At 38.0% G+C, this 19605-nt stretch overlaps 1 protein-coding gene across 1 annotated transcript; it reads left to right on the top strand.

The window, feature by feature from the left end:
* The first annotated feature begins 1786 nt into the window (after positions 1-1786).
* Positions 1787-18369, top strand: scamp2l (secretory carrier membrane protein 2, like). The gene is made up of 9 exons (XM_020932389.2): positions 1787-1958; positions 5013-5090; positions 7420-7515; positions 9175-9301; positions 11580-11708; positions 13618-13780; positions 13874-13975; positions 14294-14411; positions 15225-18369. Exons 1-9 carry the CDS (start codon positions 1902-1904, stop codon positions 15369-15371), a joined length of 1017 nt encoding a protein of 338 aa, XP_020788048.1. The 5' UTR covers positions 1787-1901; the 3' UTR covers positions 15372-18369.
* The last annotated feature ends 1236 nt before the right edge of the window (positions 18370-19605 follow it).

Here is a 19605-nt window from a genome sequence, read left to right as displayed (position 1 = left end):
AATCAGGACTGAACCAGATCCCGGTGTCAGCCCTGGTCTCAGCCCTGGTCTCAGTCCTGGTTCAGTCCATATGCAGCAAAGTCCGGCATCGCAGTTTAAGTCACAGAAACAGGAAACGTCTGTTATCCGTTTTTTCCATTATTCATTTAAACACAAATTTGAAAACTGAAAAAAAAAAAAAAAAGAATCATTATCCATTTTTTCATTTTGGTTTTGGAGACAAATAATGAAGACAAGTTGTTTTCTCATTTTCTTATTTTTGGTTTTATTTTGAAAAATGAATGAACATATGACACACAGATTACTTTCATCAATCAACAGTTTAGAATATGTTTTGGTTTTGCTTTTGTCTGTTCTTCTGTCAAACTGAATCCTTGTGATGTCACGTGGCAATACAGGAAGTGCTCCACTGTGTTTTTAAACTCCACTAGAATCACTTGGATCATTTCAGCCTTGGCATTCCAGATCTCAACTAAACAAAATATAAAAGGGAGCTGTTAACTTGACAACTTCATGACATCACGAGGTGTAACAGAGCAGTTTGAGCTTTGGAGATGTTGACACAGTAATAATAAAGTGTTACTCAAACATGTGTGTGTGAAGAAAAATCAAAACACAACTCCAGATCTGTTTTGGATGAAGTAACAACATCATAACGCGGCTTAAAAGCTCACGTGAGTCACTGCGAAATATTCGGCCTGTAATGTGCATAGGCCAATCATTCATATCATATCAGTGTTGGGGAGTAACAGATTACATGTACCGGAGTTACATAATCAGAGTACAAATTATGAGTAACTGTATTCAGTTACAGTTACTGTTTCAGTGCGTGATATTTGGATTACAGTTACTTGGTTGAAATAAATGGATTACACTGCAGTATTTTACTGTTTTCACATTTCGGGCTGTATCCCCAGATCTAAACCAGGACTAAACCAGGTCTAAACCAGGACTAAACCAGGTCTAAACCAGGATTAAAACCAGGTCTAAACCAGGACTAAAACCAGGTCTAAACCAGGACTAAACCAGGATTAAAACCAGGTCTAAACCAGGACTAAAACCAGGTCTAAACCAGGACTAAACCAGGATTAAAACCAGGATTAAAACCAGGTCTAAACTAGATCTAAACCAGGTCTAAACCAGATCTAAACCAGGATTAAAGCAGGACTAAATCATGCTGCGCTGACATGTTTCCTCCTCTTCTATTAATAATATTTTTTATTTGGTTGAGTAAAGTCTGGGCTTTTTATTTTCTTTTATCAGACAAAACATCTTATGTGAAGATTTCCTTGTCTTTGTTTCTCTACAGCAAATCAAGTAATCCAAAATAATCAGATTACGTTACTCACTTTAAGTAATTTAATGGATTATGTTACAAACTACATTTTGGTGTATGTAATCTGTAATCTGTAGGGGAGTACATTTTAAAAGTCACCTTCCCAACACTGAATGTGCATAGTCTAATCATTCATATGCTAAGAAGCTCCGCTGGGCTTTCAGGTATCTCCAGTTCGTTTAGTAAAAGTCTTCACTTCCATCCACCGCTCCGGGATCGTTCTGCAGCCAATAACTTCAACCAGATGATCACGAGGAGCGCAGTTCACCTCGTTTGTCTTTTATCCCTCTAAAAATAAAGCCTCTAATGTTATTTCCCCAAATAAAGGGCGCTAATGGCTCACAAGTGACTCGGCCTCTCCTCCTGTTCTCCTCCTGCCTCTGCTGTGGTGACGTGGTGCGCTCCGGGGCCCGGTGGCGCAGGCGCACACGCACGGCTGGAGGACTGGAGCACCGGAGCAGCAGCAGCAGCAGCAGGCGGCGGAGGCATCAGGAGAGAAAGAGGACTGGTGCCACGGGGAGGAAGCGCGCACTCGGGTTTTATTTTTCTCCAACTACTCCAAAACATGTCGGACTTTGACAGTAATCCGTTCGCAGATCCCGTGGACGTAAACCCGTTCCAGGTTAGTTCTTTTGTTTGGGAGTTTGATTTGGATCTGAAATTGCAGGGCGCTGGTGCAATATGGTGTAAGCTACCGAAACCTGTTTGGTTGGTTGGTGCGTAGAAAGGTTCGGTCCTTGCATTTCCTGGGTTTGTAGTCTCAGTTTTAACCAAAGCGGGAAATGTTCTACTGTATTTCGTAATATTAGCAGTTAAATCAAGAGAAATAGTGCGTTTTTGGCGTGTTTTCGTCGGTGAATCGCGCGCGCAGGTGAGAGACGAGGCAACAGGTGTATGGATGAGAGGAGACGCCATTAACAGACGCCATGGAATTTCTCACAAAAACAACTCAGGGCATAGATAGCTTAGGACTTTTTGACAAATTAAGATTCAAATCAAGTCTATTTTTCTAATTTTGTGTTTATACTAAGCCCAGTGAAAGAGTAGTGTACTTATTTTAAAGTTTAAAGTACCGTATTACGCAAAACTCTCAGGAGCGTTTAGTCATGTTAGAATGTTTTTACCTCCTCAAAAATAGCTCAGAGTTGTGTTTTAGTTCACTCACACATGTTTGAGTAACTCTTTATGGTTTAGTCTGTCTACATCCCCAAACCTCAAAATGCTCTGTTCCACCTTGTGATGTCACGAAGAGGCAGAATTAAACTTTTTTTACTTTAACTTAACTGGTCCGTTTTGCTTCTGTTTAGTAGAGATTGGAAATTTTAAGACAGAAATGATCCAAATGATTCTAGTGAAAGTGTATGGAGGTTAAAAACACAACGGAGCACTTCCTGTATTGCCACATGTGACATGACGTCACAAGGTGGAACGGAGTGTATCAGATGAAAAGTATTGAGGTATGTTTAGAAATGTACTTTAAGAGTAAAATGTGAAAGTATTTCACATAGATTTTTGGTCAACAGTAGCAACATGAATAAATAAAAGTGATTGTATTTTATGTTTATATTTTTAGCTTGAAATTGGTACTTGAGTCCAGTACTTTAACTTTTGTACTTCATTACTTTTCACCACTGTAGTAAGATTTATGTACAATGTAGTTAAAGTTAGTTAGTTAGTTTAGTTAGTTAGTTTGGGCATGTCTGGGTAACTACCCAGAGGTGGTAGAGCTGCCAAAAATTGTACTCAAGTAAGAGTACTGTTTCAAAGTAATATTACTCAAGTAGAAGTACAGAGTAGTGGTCAGAGCATTTCTTCTTGCAACATCAAATTTCGGTTCCTCTTGAGTGAGTCTACAAAAGCTTTTACTGAAGTAGAACTACTGCAGTGGTGGAAGAAGTACTCTATGTTGTTACTTAAGTAAAAGTACAGATACTCAAACTACAATCGTGTTAAAATAAAGCCTCAGTCTTTCAGCAGGTCTCAAACTGTAATAAAAAATACTTTTACTTTTCAGTCCTGTTCAAAAATGTAATGGAGTACAGAAGTACAGATACCTGTAGTAAAGTAAAAGTAGAAAGTACCCACTTTAAATAAAGTACAGATACTAAAATGTATACTCAAGTACAGTACTTTATTACTTTTACTTTGTTATATTCCACCTCTAGAGTACAGAATGTTACTTCAAATAAATCAAATAAAAATATGACCTAAGTAGGAGTAAAAGTATGCTGCTAGAAAAGTACAATTTATTTAAAAAGTTACTCAAATAAATGTAAATGAGTACTACCTCCCTCTGGATGTAGGCTATGCAAAAAGTACTGTACTTGAGTATACATTTTAGGTATTTGTACTTCACTTTAATATCTACTTAAGTAAAGTACAGATACCAGAAATGTATACTCGAGTACGTACTTGTATACTTTACCACTTTTACTTTGTTATGTTCCACTTCTAGAGTACTGTATGTTACTTCAATAAAAATATGACCTAAGTAGGAGTAAAAATATGCTGCTGGAAAAGTACAATTTCTTTAAAAAGTTACTCAAATAAATGTAACTGAGTACTACCTCCATTTGGATGTGGGCTATGCAAAACTGTACTGTACTTGAAGATACATTTTAGGTATTTGTTCTTCACTTTTAATTCTAGTCAAGTAAAGTACAGATACCAGAAATGTATACTTAAGTACAGTACTTTACTACTTTACTTTATGTTCCACCTCTGGAGAACAGTATATTACTTCAACTAAAAAAAACTAAAAAAAACACAAAAAACAAGTAAGAGTAAAAGTATGTTGCTAAAAAAGTACAATTTCTTTAAAACATTACTCAAATAAATGTAATTGAGTACTACCTCCATCTGGATGTAGGCTATGCAAAAAGTACTGTACTTGAGTACACATTTTAGGTATCTGTTCTTCAATTTAAAATCTCCTTAAGTACAGATACCTAAAATGTATACTCAAGTACAGTTACTACTTTTACTTTATGTTCCACAACTGGAGTACTCTTATTTCAATAAAAGTATGACCTAAGTAGGAGTAAATGTTTGCTGCTAGAAAAGTATTATTTCTTTAAAAAGATATTCAAGTAAATGTAACTGAGTACTACCTCCATTTAGATGTAGGCTATGCAAAAAGTACTGTACTTGAGTATACATTTTACTCATCTGTACTTCACTTTAAAATCTACTTAAGATATATACTCAAGTACAGTACTTGACTACTTTTACTTTGTTATGTTCCACCTCTGGAGTACAGTATGTTACTTCAATAAAAATGTGACCTAAGTAGGAGTAAAAGTATTCTGCTAGAAAAGTACAATTTCTTTTTAAAAAAGTAACTCAAGTAAATGTAAGTGAGTACTCTGGGTGTTGGCTGTGCAGAAAGTAATCACAGTTACTGAACTGACTTTGGATCTGTCTACACAAGCAGCCTGCCTCTGCACACAAAACCATTAACCAAATATTAACACAAAATAGTGTTCATTCTTTTAAAACAGTCAGATTTAGCGCGTCACTTGGCCCCGCCTCCGTCTTTAAGCCGGGCTCTTGTGTCGCTCTCTCTGTTTGGTTTGTTTCTGACGGTGCCTGAGGGTGCTGCAGGCCTGTGTCACCCTGTCATGTGACCACATGAATAAATGATGTTGTGAAAGAATAATCTGCTGGTTTTGTGCAGGATGCCTCGGTCACTACGGCCACCAGCGGAGTCACCGAGAAGCTGGGAGACTACAACCCCTTCTCTGCCCCCGGACAGGTCAGTGATTTCACTGAAACGACCAGAGAGGCACTTCTACTGACACTTGGATAAAGCTGCTATTTTTGACTATTATATGTTGTAGTGTTGTCACGATACTAAAATGTCAAACTCAATTCTGATACTACAAACTCTAAACAGGAATAGGATTGTCAAACGTATTGAAAATCCGATACTAAACGATACTAAAACTAGTACTGAAACTAGATACTCATTTTAGCAAGTATCAATACCAAAAAGTCCTATTGACAGGACAGAACTGAACCTTTCTGAAAAGTTTTAGATTTAGTTTTAGATTAAGATTTTGAGCTGTATCAGAACAAGTATAAGAGTTAGGGATGTAATGATTCAGTTTTCTCATGATTCAGTACATATCTCCATGTATGGGTCACGATATTGATTTGATTTCAACACATTCTTTTATTTTTTCTGCTAATGAGCCAAATGTAAACACTTAATTGATATTCACATGAAACATCACATCTGAGTAAATGACAGTACAACCTCTGTAAATTGTTCTACTGTATTTGTGAAGTGTTTTAGTTCATTTAGTTCCATGATTTTAAGGCTCAGAATTTTTATCCAGTGAAAATCAGAATAGTGCTTTTTCTGGGGAACAGTTTTTATGATCTACTCTTTATATAGACTTCTAGTGGAAATATACTATCAGATTTATTTGGATGATGACTTGATGATTTATTTGGATCATTTCTTTTCTTCTCCTCCTCAGTCTGTCTGTGCTCTTACAGACACACAGCACTCCACCATTTTCTTTCTGAACACTCAAACTACAGAGAAATGTCTCGGCAGACTGTTTTCTGGGTAACACTTATGACAGAGTCTGAAAACGCTCACATATATAACATGAATACTTCTGTCACGATATACACGTGTGCATAAAGCTGATGTGAAGCCAAAAGTGATGGTCTTAGATCTATAACAGAATTATTATTAGACAATTTGGTCATAATATTTAAAGGAACTCTGTGTAAAATTTAGATTTTAAATTTATAAATACAACTTATATGAGATGAACATCAAATCAAAGTTAAACTCTAAGATCAGAGGTTACATACAGTGCAGTTTAAAGAAACTACTATTCTTTTGTGTTTTAATTTTTTTTTTTTTTTTATTGTGAAAAATGTTTTTTAGTATCACTGATGTTGAAATCGTTTTGCAGTATCGAACTTTTCCTTGTGTCCAAATCGAGTGTGAATTGTTGGTATTGTGACAACAGGTTTTCCTGGAGACATGCTGGTGTCTGTTTTCTAATTCATCTTGAGCACATGAGGGACATTTACATAAGTTAAACAGAGTCTGAAACATGCTCCTACTGGTTTCACAAGAGAAAACCACTCTACATATGCACATATACTGTGTGTCCTACACTAACAGTATAAGTCTGGACACACACTTTCACTGAAGTCATCAAAACTATGAATGTAGTGAAGAAAAACCTCATACGTACATTCCAAACATTTTGATATTTCTTGACCCTGACGTGGCACAGCTGCAAAGTGAAACATGTGACTTTATCATGAAGCTCACTGAGAGAAGGCCAAGAGTTTGTAACACTGTGGATAAAGCAAAGGCTGGATATTCTGAGGATTTGAATATAAAATATAAAATCTATGCAGCTGAACTTTCCTTTTTTTTCTTTACTACATAATTCCATATAACTTATTTCTGTTATATTATAACTGTGTCATGTTTGTGTAATATGTAGACAAGGCAAGTTTCTTTGTAAAGCACAATCTGTAAACAAAGAAATAAGATAAGAAATACATTAAAATCACAATACTAAATAATCAAACATAAATAATCATCATAAAATTAAAGAAGACAGTAAGACATTAAATGAGAGAGAAGAGTGCAGAATGAAAAATGAAAACCTTTCAGTCATGTGCAGCTGAACAGAAGTGTTTTCAGTCTGGATTTAAACAGAGTCAGAGTAGAGTCTATGTCACATGTTCAGACTGTTCCAGGTTTGAGCTGCATGAACCTGAAACTCTTGACTGTCTGTGTTTAGTCGTGACTCTGGGCACCAGCAGGAGGTCAGTCTCTGAGCTCCTCAGAGTGAGAGATGGTTCATATAGACCATGGAGAATCTTATACACAGAGCTGATTATAATGTATAAAGTAGTAAACCTAAAAAAAAAAAACTGACTGAGAGGGTGTGCCTAAATTTTTGAGTGGGTGTGTACGTGTCATACTGAGGAACTCATATCTGTGCCAATGGTGATATGAGTTCTAGTAGAAGTAAACACAACTACAGTATAATCCTCACTTTGATCACTCTTATTGTTTGTCCTGCTCGTGTGTCGTCCAGGGAAGTTACTCTGTGACCGGAACCACCGTCCCCATCTCTGCAGTGCCCTCGTCCCAACCTGCGGTCCTGCAGACGTCTGTGGAGCAGAGTGCAAAGGTCAGTGCTCCCAACAGCATACAACAGGCATGTCCAAACTATGGCCCACATTTTTTTTGGCCCTCAGGCTTCCAGGTGAACTGGCCCAAATTACTTTGCATCAATTAAAAATGAAGTTTTTACTGCACGTTTTTTGAAAATCTACCTTGATGAAGCCAGTATTTAATATTTAGTGTGTGGTTTTAAGGATCTTAGCGTGAATAAAGACTGAGGCTCATTCTCATTACGTGTTAAACATGCACATATTTCAATAATTCACTGTATTGAGCACCAGTCCACGGCCCTCGATCAGCCCTCTGCTTCGTCTCTGTCTAGATATGTGGTCCTTGATGAAAAAAGTTTGGACACCCCTAACATACAACATACAACATACAACATACAGCATACAACATACAGCATACAGCATACAGCATACAGCATACAACATACAGCATACAACATACAGCATACAACATACAGCATACAACATACAGCATACAACATACAGCATACAACATACAGCATACAACATACAGCATACAACATACAGCATACAACATACAGCATACAACATACAACATACAGCATACAACATACAGCATACAACATACAGCATACAACATACAGCATACAACATACAGCATACAACATACAACATACAGCATACAACATACAGCATACAACATACAACATACAGCATACAACATACAGCATACAGCATACAACATACAGCATACAGCATACAGCATACAGCATACAGCATACAGCATACAGCATACAACATACAACATACAGCATACAACATACAACATACAGCATATACAACATACTTACAACATTATTACATACAGTGTATTACTCATTTTTTACCTCAGATAATCTAAAGCTTTTCTTTTTAGTAAAACAGAATAAAATAAATCAATATGAAGGGGGAAAAAAGTATATATTTTTTGTCATATGACCCAGATCCAGCACTATCATCACATTTCTGCATTCATCATCCGAATATATGGTTTAGGTTTTTTTTCCAACATTAAAATCAAAATATTAAAAGTTCCACCAGTTACTGTATTTTCCGCACTATAGTTGGCGCTCAAAAGCCTCCAGCCCCATCAAAAAATGACCGCGCGCCCCACAATCCAGAACACCCTATACATGAATCCACTGGGGTGTCCCAGCACCACTTCAGTAAACTGCAAAGCTGCACCACCTGCAGAAAACACAAACACACACGGAACAGACAGCGACCGCACAGCGACAAACACCCACAGACACACTCATCACTCCACACCGACGAGGAACGGAACGGAGGAACGAACCGAAAAAGCGAGTGCAATGTGCCACTTCTAGACACAACTGAACAACTGAGTCACTGTGAACACGCCGACAATCCGTTGGTCCCAGACAGCACCCTCCCTACACGCCACAACTGAACAAAGCCCAGAGTCACCGTGAACGCCACAAACAAACAAAACCACTCACCCATCACACTGTTGGGTTTCCTTTAAAGTCCGGTGCGGTTTATTTGTGAAAAAAGTTTGAAAATAGACCATTCAACGCCTTATAATCCAGAGCGCCTAATAGTGCGGAAAATACGGTACTTTTAGTTAGATACATGTTTTACCCACCATGGATGTACTGTACAAAGATATATTTTAGTACTTTGTGTTTCTGATGTAGGGCAACGCGAGTGCTGCTGCGGCGAGTCTGGCCAAACAGCAGGAGGAGCTAGAGAGGAAGGCGGCGGAGCTGGAGAGGAAAGAACGAGAGTTAGAGTCACGCAGTGCACCACGACCCAACTCTGGAGGTAAGCACTGCACCTGTCACTGCACCTGCCACACTGCACATCAGAACACTACACACTGCACTACTTTTTCTTTCAGCTCAAGTCATTGATAAAATGGTAGGCACAGATCAGATGGACTATAGGAGCCTGTAACTTGCTGGATTCACAAAAATTTAACCGTATTTGTTTGAAAGCAGCTTCACAAAGTTGTCATATAAAGGCCTCCACACACTACAGGAGAATTTGCCTGATTTTGGCTGCGATTTGCTTCTTCCCAACTTCAGGGAGGCGTGACCTGACTTTGTGTGTGATTTTGAAGCCGCTGCTCTTCTGGTGTGTGTGGTGTCAGTGTGACTCTGAGCTGCTCTGTCATATTGTAGCCACCAAACATCAGCAATGGTACAATAACGCTTCAGTCAACAGCCAATAAAACAGAACGTCAGGGGCAGACGGAATGACGGACACAGAAGTACAAGATATAAACTCGGGAAACTGCAAAATGAATGAGGCGACTTTATGACTCTTGTAAAGCTGTATATTTAAACTGCAGCATCTCATCCACATTATCCATAGAATTTGTCCTGCAAATTATGACCCCCTGTCCACAGAAATGCTATTAATCCAGTTTGAGTCGTTCTTTAAAAGTAAAAAGGTGAGAGTACTTCCTGCAGATTAGTGATAGTGACTCTACTTCCTGTGGACTTTATCTCCAATATTTTATGCTTTAAAAATCATGTATCTGAAGTTTTGCACCACATTTCACAAATAATAATAACACAGATTGTCTTGTATCTAAACTAGAAGTAGAGTAGTAGTTTTCTCAGAGTGAGTGGTTTTACTGTAGACAGGAAACAGCTGACACGAGGTTAGTTCACAACTTTATATCCTGTGGTCTGCAGACAGATCCTGCTGCAGTCTTTGTGATCAGAGATTTAAAATTTCATATGATTCTCCTCATGTCTGTGGTGTGCACTTTTTGTTGCACGTTTAAAAAATGTATTTATTTGTTTGAGCCAGATATTTCAAAATTCAAAAACAATATAAAAATAGTGATATTTACATGAACATATTTGGGACCTGGTGCTCAAAAGGAGTAGGATGAGTTTAACCTTAAAACTTAATATAAAAATCATTTAAGACTGGAATATCCTGTAGTGTGTGGCGGACTTCAGGACAATAGTGACAGAGAAGATGCTGAACTTTCTGTTTAGGGCTGCGCATCATTAAGAAGTTTTCGATACGATACAAACCTCGATACATAGGCCACAATACGATACATATCTCGATAAAGTGCACTTTGATATTTCAAATCGATTCGATACGGTTCAGTAAAAAAAATGGCTAAAACGTGGCTGTGATACTAAAAGTCTTTATTAAACCACTTCTTTTGCAAAGTTCATATGAAACACAAACATTTTAATCATCAAAACAGTGAAAATGACAAATATGGCACATAAATGAGTTTCCTTCCACTAAACAAGCAACAAAAGTGTAGCTGTAACAAAATAACGTAGTAAAATATACCAAAAAATACTCTTGGCAATATATTGATACAGCAGCCCATCGATACTTTATCATCACATTAAACGATCTGATATATAAATATTTTGATATTTTTGCACAGCAATATTTGTGTCAGTGTTTGTTTCATGTGGACAGGCCCAGTATTTACAGAAATATGAAGGATAAACCAGGTCAACAAATCTGACAATGGCTTTGTTTACATGCAAAATCTGATTATAATCTGATTTCTGGACGTTTAAGATGATTTAAATGAAATGCAAATCACAGAATCTGACGTGAGTGATGAGAGGGACCATGACCAGAAAGAAACTGGATGATTTGTCTTTTCACATGCCTTTTGAATAGTTTTATAATATCAAACATGTGAGCATAATCAGATTTTGTGTGCGCAAGTAACTGCAGCCAGTTCAACAGCAAACTCTGCAGACCATAGAAATTCTGACCCGGCCTTCAGCTCAGGTTTAATCTATAGGAATTGTTCAAAATTGTGATGTCATTAGAACACTAAAGGTTATTTTGAGAGCTGGCCACAGAGCCACACCTTTTCAATATCCAGTCTGATGTAGCCAGAGGGACTGCTACAGTACAAAGGGCAAGTCACCTTTATGAAACACTCTAGGGAGTTTTTTTTAAAAGCAATTGCCACAGTGGGAATGGTTTGGTAAACATTTTTTTTTATCAGATATTGAAATGTAAGGTTTAAAGTTCAGAGCCTGTTTGGATGTTGGGAAAGAACACAATAATCAGAGTGAATGTTTCTGCTTTGCTGTTCCAGTGAAGGAGAACAACTGGCCTCCTCTGCCCAAGTTCTTCCCGGTGAAGCCGTGTTTCTACCAGGACTTTGAGGAGGAGATCCCAGAGGAGTACAGGAGGATCTGCAGGAGGATGTACTACCTGTGGATGTGTAAGGCTCCTCTTTACTTTGGGTCTGTCATCTGTGTTGGAGTCTACTCTCCCAAAACACCTTCAGTCTGAGGAGCCATCTAATATATTCAATGTTGGAGAGTAACAGATTACATGTACCGGAGTTATGTAATCAGAGTACAAGTTATGAGTAACTGTATTCAGTTACAGTTACTGTTTCAATGACTGGTAACTGGATTACAGTTAGTTTGTTGAAATAAATGGATTACACAGCGGTATTTTCCTGTTTTTACATTTTGGACTATATCCCCCTTTTTTTTTTCCCCCCATAATTCCACTCATTGCCGGGCACTAAACTAGGTCTAAAACTAGGTCTAAAACTAGGTCTAAAACTAGGTCTAAAACTAGGTCTAAACCAGGTCTAAACCAGGTCTAAACCAGGTCTAAACCAGGACTAAAACCAGGTCTAAACTAGGTCTAAACCAGGACTAAACCAGGATTTAACAGGACTAAACCATGCTGTGTGGACATGTCTCCTCATCTTCTATCAATAATATTTTTAATTCGGTTAAGTAAACTCTGGGCTTTTTATTGTCTTACTCACTTTAAGTAATTTAATGGATTACATTACAAACTACATTTTGGGGTCTGTAATCTGTAATCTGTAGGAGAATACATTTTAAAAGTCACCTTCCCAACACTGAATATAGGCCACATCAGAGCTGTACGATTAGCCCAGTCTTCAAGAAGTCGAGTTCTTTCCTATGGTCAGTGCTCAGTTTGGGTGCTGGGAGGTGTACAGATAAGATCATGTGGTTTGGAGCTTAGGGAAGACAGCGGAGGAGGAAATGACACTATCTTAGTATTAAATGGTAATGATTAACTTTACACTGTATTGTTTCTGTTCAGGAATTTACTATCAAATTCATTTGTTTTTGATAAGTCATTGTTTGTCATATCACCCAGGTGATGTGCGTCTGTGTACACCCTTTTACTGTGAAGAAATCATCTGCAATTCATAGAACCTTGGTCACATTACAAACTGTTCAACTAATATTTGTCAATTGGCAGGGTTCCCACAGTCATGGAAATCCTGGACAAGTCATGGAAATTTAAAATGTCATTATCCAGGCCTGGAAAAGTCATGGAATTTTAGTATCTCTTTCACACAACTGCAGCGTTCTGTTAAGTTCTCATGAGGTTATTCTCATTATTTCCGAACATCTGCAACTTTTGTTTAAAAGAGACGATAATAAATGCACTGACAGTTTTGAATTCTGAATGTTCAAAAACTATAATCCCAAACCATAAGGTGAGTGGAAAGAGTTCACATTTCATATGTAGCCCTAAAAGTCTGATCAGTTCTACACATGTAGGTGCTGTAAAGTCATGGAAAATTCACTTTAGGTCATGAAAAAGTAATGGAAAAGTTTTGAAATTTTGTCGGTGGAAAAAGTGGGAACCCTGAAATGAGGATGTTTTTGTTTTTTTTTTTTTTTTTAAACAACGTATTTATATCAAGCTGATCAGATCGGTATTATTCCTGCCTGTAGATAAAGAAGTGAACAAAAGGAGTGTGACATCACCCACAGCCTTCAGCTCCAGTCAAATAAAGCTCATCGAGGCCTGCAGTTATAAGGGCAAATTTGGAGCCGTTCCATATTGTGGACAAATAGTGAAATAAAATCCCCCAGGATCATGTAGAGTGAGTTAATATGAACATTTTAAGACCAAAATGATGAGACTCACAGCAGCAGTTACAGAGAGAGGAGCCACAATATTTAAATCGAGATGATGACCCATGAACACTTCCTATGTGGACCGTAGCAGATAGCGGGTTATTATATATTTTATATGTGCCTTCCTCATCTTATTTAACCCCAAACCCCAACTATGACTTTGATCTGTTCTTCCTTGTTCTAACCCTGTACTTGGTCTCCTGTCCTCAGTCCACAGTGCCACCCTGTTCCTGAACGTCCTGGGCTGCCTGGCGTACTTCACAGTGAACGCCAACTCACACGGGGTGGACTTCGGCCTGTCCATCCTGTGGTTCGTGCTCTTCACCCCTGTGGCCTTTGTGTGCTGGTACAGACCCGTGTACAAGGCGTTCAGGTACACTCCTCGTGCACACAGACGTCCTATATCACACCAAACTGACTCTTATGAGCTTTAATTTATTATTTGAATCTTTGTCTCTGTCTCCAGGTCTGACAGCTCGTTCAGCTTCTTCTTCTTTTTCTTTGTCTTCTTCTTCCAAGTGGTGGTGTACATCATCCAGACGGTGGGCATCCCTGGCTGGGGCAACAGGTGAGAGCCGGGGGACAGTTGGGGGGACAGGTAGATGAGAGCCTGTATCATATCATGCAGTCTAAACTGTTGTATCATTAAATTCTAATTCCTTGCTGCTTTCTTCATGCCAACACAAACTTTTTTCTTTGTGGATTTCACCACTGAACATTTGAAAGAGCAGGCTCTGCCTCTGTCTCTTATTTCAGTCTAACAAAAAGAGCTAATACAGCCCCAAAGTTACTTAATCTAACTATAATGACTGTGTTTGTGTGTTTGTGTTTGTGTGTGTGTGTTTGTGTGTTTGTGTGTTTGTGTGTTTGTGTGTGTGTTTGACAGCGGCTGGATCGCAGCCATCAGCATGATCCAGCAGAACCTGGCTGTGGCTGTCACCATGATGGTGGTGGCAGGATTCTTCACTGTCAACTCTGTACTGGGCGTCATCCTCCTCAAAATGGTACCACACCCTCACATGACATCATAAACACTACTTACACTACTTATAGTACTTACACTACTTACAGTATATGCAGTAATAAGTGCTGGTTTGGGTCAGACTGAATCCAGATTCACTACAAGTCCAAAGTCTGGATGCACTTTTCATTTAACGTTTAGTCTTTATTTTCATGATTATTTACAGTGTAGATTCTCACTGAAGTCATCAAAACTATGAATGACACTTGGAATGTAGCAAGCAAAAATTAAACTCAATATAACAACATTTGTTTTATATATTTTCACTGCTTTGCACTATGGTATTTCATGACCCTGACACAGCAGAGTTGTGAAGTGAAAACCATTTCAGGTGACCTCATTGAGAGGAGGTCAACGGTGTGCAGCAAGGATTCAAATATAAATCCTTGTCTTGTGTTTGTATAAAAATTTGTTAAAAAAAAAACATTGAATGAGAGGTGTGTCCTGGTCGTGTATGTTGTATTTCTTCCTTGCTTCCTGAAACACTGAATGTTTCCTCACAAATGGGACAAGTGACTCTCAGCCCGAGGGAAACAATATAAACAAAAAATATAAAACATACAATACAAAACAAACAAAACAACAACACTTGGTTCAGTCATTTAAAGTTTGACTTTTGTTTTCATGCCATTATTTTTCACCAAATCAAATCGATTCATTTCTCAGTCATATATTTCAGGTGAATGTGCTCCTCTTGGTCTTCTGCTCATATTATTAGACCTGCTTTTCCTTTATTGTTCCAGTCTTTCCTGTTCCTCTCTAAACCTGCTGGTGTGTGTGTGTGTGTGTGTTCTAGGTGCACTCTAAGTACCGGAGGACAGGGGCCAGCTTCACCAAGGCCCAGCAGGAGTTCTCTCAGGGCGTCTTGACCAACCGCACCTTCCAGACCGCTGCCTCCAGCGCCGCCTCCAGCGCTGCCCAGGGAGCCTTCAGCAGAAACTGACCTCACAGCGCCCCCTGGCAGGAGTCTGTGTGAAGGACTAGCTCATACACTGGCGGATCATTTAAAGGGACATATTGTGCAAAATCGACTTTTCAGAGCTTTTAACCATGTCACTTGTTTTTAACTTCTCATTGACCCTCTCAGAGTTGTATTTGGAGTGATCTTTATTCTCCTGTATTCAGGACGTCATTGCTCCGATCACTGCTCTTTACTTCGTTCTCCTGTTTAATTTTCTTAAAGAGGGGCTATTATGCAGTTTTGTGCATAATGTGTACTATTGTTCCCTCATCAAAAACATGCCTGAAGAGATTTTAGATGTCATTGCTCTATGTTTCAGTAATTTAGTGATCTCTCCTGGGCCCTTTTCCAACCCCTCATTACTGTTATGTTATTAGGTTCTTTTTTCAGACCTAGAGTTTTGTTTTCATACCTGACAGTTTCGACTGCTCACTAGTGCTCCTCCTCAGAGTGGTCATGTGATGTTGCTGTGACGTGTCTGGTCAACTGATTTAAACAGGTTTTGACGCTAAGTGAGCAGTCGAAACTGTCAGGTATGAAACAAAACTCTAGGTCTGAAAAAAGAACCTAATAACATAAAATATCAGAAGACCAAATGAACCTCATTGGCCTCCTTACTGTTAGCTCCGCCCACACCCATGCTCCCAATTCTCCATAAATATACAAAAACTGTACACAGCAACAAACCTGATGTGATGTGCAGTAGTTTCATTAGCGGGATGCACGCTGATTGTGGTACTCTGAAAGGGGAGCGACTTGGCATAGAGAGCAAAATGAGTGAAAGTGAAACATTCAGTGATATGCGTGGGCTCCATAGGAGGGACTTGGAGCATGGCCCAGCAGAGCAGAACTTTGCGATGACTTTTACAGAGTATACCTCATTGGACACCACAATTCCCAACCTGTAAATTATTTCACTTGTTTCTTTTATTAAATCGTTTAGATCAACATTGCGATTTAAAATGTGCAAATTATAACCTAATGATCCACGAGTGTCTTAAAGCACAATATGTCTTCTTTAAAGTGAATCCCTAATTGCAAAAATCCTAACGTGGTGGCAGGTCACACTACATCTTTTCAGTCCAATCTGGTGCATGCTTGAAGATCTTCTCTTTAAATGTAAGTCATGATGAAACACTGTGTGGACCAGAGCGACGTTACTCTACTGCTGAATCACTGTTACTCGGCACGTTTGTTGTGAATAATGTAAAGATTATACGCTGCTTATTCTAATGGAAGGACGAGTTTGAAGTGCATATGACAGCTTTCATGTTTTTATTATTAATACTTTGTTTGGTGGGATAGTACTCGTGGTGTGGTAAAAAGCTGAGTCAAGTATAAAAGTAGAAGAATAGAGAAACACTAAAAATCCCATCCAAAAGTGACAATTTATACACAAGGAAGGAATTTTTATGACAGTTTAAACCAGGGGTGGGCAAACTTTTTGAGTTGTGGGCCACAAAGAGTTCTAAAATTTGACAGAAGGGTCAGACCAGGAGCTGATGAATCCTCATAAGAGAAAAAATAACATGGGATATGTAGAAAACATATTGAACATTAAAATATCTCATCATTGAAACTCATTACAACAAAATATCAGTCTCACAGTATTTACTATTTATTGAAATTACTTTTAAAATTGAAAATTATTGAAATTTGAAATTGAAAATTATTATATTATCATTATTATTCAAGTTTGGTGGGCCGGATTAAAAAGATTAAAGGGCCGCATATGGCCCCCGGGCCGTAGTTTGCCCACCTCTGGTTTAAACCTTCATTTATTTAAGTGATTTATGTTTATTAGTCTAATCACAACCATTTGTGCATTTTAGACACTTTTTGACCCTTGTTAACATCATGGTTGCTAGGTAACACTTATGTGTTCATGTGGTCCTGCAAACCAACACTCGCACAAATTGGAAAAACAACTCAGGAACTCAGGTGAAACCCTTCTACCAAACTTCCACTCCTGACTTTACCTCCTCTGTGGAGACGGACCAAAATCAGCTGATTTGTCCAGTTTTATTCAACATTTGAGCTCATAGTGTGACCAGATGTCTACTTCCCTGGGACAGTCCCAGTTCTGAGCCCTGTGTCCCCTGTCCCAACAGATTTATCTAAAACCACTGATTTGTCCCAGTTTTATACAAAAAATGTCCCTGGTGTCCCTATTTTGGACCAATTTGATCCCTGCCAACAGTAAAGAGAAGCATAAATTATTATTTGTTTCAGTAAAGTACAGAAAAGCTGCTTAAAAATGATCAAAACAAAGAAAATGTGACTATACTGACTCACATTAGTGCCAAGTGCAGAACAATTTTCTTTAATTCCTTAATTACGCTCTCGTTTCACAATTTTATTATTACCAACCAACCCAAACCAGGGATGTCCCATTTTTTTATTTGATAATCTGGTCACTCTATCTTTGACTAAACATGATTACATTTAATGGTTTACTGTCAGTTATTATCCCTTATCATCATATCAACAGATTTGCACCAGAAAGACCCAACACTAGTGTAACATTAACTCTTGTAACTACTGTCATGTGCACTTAAAACATAATGACAAATGAAGTTTATTGAATTGATGCAAAAAGCCATACTGCGGAAATTTACATTGAGCAGAAACAGCACATTGATGAGCAGAAGAACACATACTGAATGTAGTTGATTTTAGTTTCTTTTTTTGTTTGTTTTTTTACTTCTGTCTTTCCTTTTCGCAGCACTGGACTGTGGGTTTGTGCCTTTATACTCTGTTAGCTTTAGCCTGTTAGTTTTAGCCCAGTGCCTTTAAAAGAACCAAACTGGAGGTGTTACAATGATGGTTACAAATCTGTCTTTACGTGAATGTTCGGGTCTCTTTTCAACATGTTTATAGTGGTGTGTACATATAGGTTTGTTAAAATACGGTATTTAAACACGGTTCTTATGGATACTAATTATTGTCGATTTAAAGTGTAATAAATTTTTTGTTTCCACGTGTTCTGTTTTCTTGTGAACCCGACATATACACACACTCGTATTCAGAAAAAATACAACAGGTAAAAAGGAGTTTATTACAAGATACACGACTCGAACAAAGAGCTCACGAATGTGCACCTTCAACTGTATAAAGAAGAGTTGGACAGTCAAATGAAGCTCATTGAGGCTGTCCCTATTTGTAATGCAGCAGTTACCAGGTTTCTTATGTCTTTATTTATACAGTCGATAAGTGAAATAGAAAATATAGTGGCTGGTCATTCACAGTGATGAAACTTTAATGTAAGTTAGGAAATGTTATGGTTAAGACACGAAAAATAATGAAGGTTAGTATCAGATTAAAGCTACTTTTTGCATAGGGTGACCACATTTTTTAATAAAAATTGGTAATAATAAAAATGTGAAATGAGTCCATAATTAAGGAAAATTTATATGCAGAGACCGTGACGAACATGTGAGTCGGTATAGTCACATTTTGTTTGTGTTTTGGTCATTTTTAAGCAGATTTTATTAAATTTGATCTAAACAAATTACAATTTATGTGTGTCTTTACAGTTGGTAAAGGTCAAATTGTTCAAAAATAGGGAAATCTGGGGCATTTTTTGTATAAAACTAGAACAAATGAATGGTTTTGGATAAATCCACTGTTACTACCACCATCTAGCAGAGGTGGGACCAAGTCGTTTTGCAAGTCTCAAATAAGTCCCAAGTCTTTGATCTCAAGTCCGAGTCAAGTCCCAAGTCAAAAACAAGCAAGTGCATGTCGAGTCTCAAGTCCTCAAGTCCAAATCAAGTCCCAAGTCAAATACAAGCAAGTGCAAGTCAAGTCCTCAAGTCCGAGTCAAGTCCCAAATCAAAAACAAGCAAGCGCAAGTCAAGTCCTCAAGTCCTAGTCAAGTCCCAAGTTAAATTCAAGCAAGTGTAAGTCGAGTCTCAAATCACTGGCCCATAAGTCCAAGTCAAGTCCAAGTCGTCTGCTTTGGGCTTCATTTCAAATTCTTAAACCAAAGTACCAAATATAGCTTAGAATTTTGTAATGTAAATTAATTTTAAGATAAATTATACTTTATAAATACTCATATACAAATATACAGTGATTTTTTTAGAGTATATAAGTAAGTCTTTATTTATATAGTGCTTTCACAGACATTTTCTGTCCCCAAATACGCTTTACACAGCATTATTCATTCACTCTATACCTGGTGATGGTAAACTACTTTTGTAGCCACAGCTGC

This window comes from Boleophthalmus pectinirostris, unplaced genomic scaffold, assembly GCF_026225935.1.
Source record: "Boleophthalmus pectinirostris isolate CB_2022bp ecotype Guang Dong unplaced genomic scaffold, ASM2622593v1 HiC_scaffold_19, whole genome shotgun sequence".
Taxonomy (NCBI): Eukaryota; Metazoa; Chordata; class Actinopteri; order Gobiiformes; family Gobiidae; genus Boleophthalmus; species Boleophthalmus pectinirostris.
Note: the sequence above shows the minus strand (reverse complement) of the source record. Positions and strands in the feature narration are given on the sequence as shown.

Bases quoted from the DNA above. Each gene is read 5' to 3' on its own strand.
- scamp2l (XM_020932389.2), top strand. From the start codon at position 1,902: ATGTCGGACTTTGACAGTAATCCGTTCGCAGATCCCGTGGACGTAAAC. The intron at 1,959-5,012 runs GTTAGTTCTTTT...GGTTTTGTGCAG, and splicing joins TGGACGTAAACCCGTTCCAG to GATGCCTCGGTCACTACGGC. The intron at 11,709-13,617 runs GTAAGGCTCCTC...TCCTGTCCTCAG, and splicing joins GATGTACTACCTGTGGATGT to TCCACAGTGCCACCCTGTTC.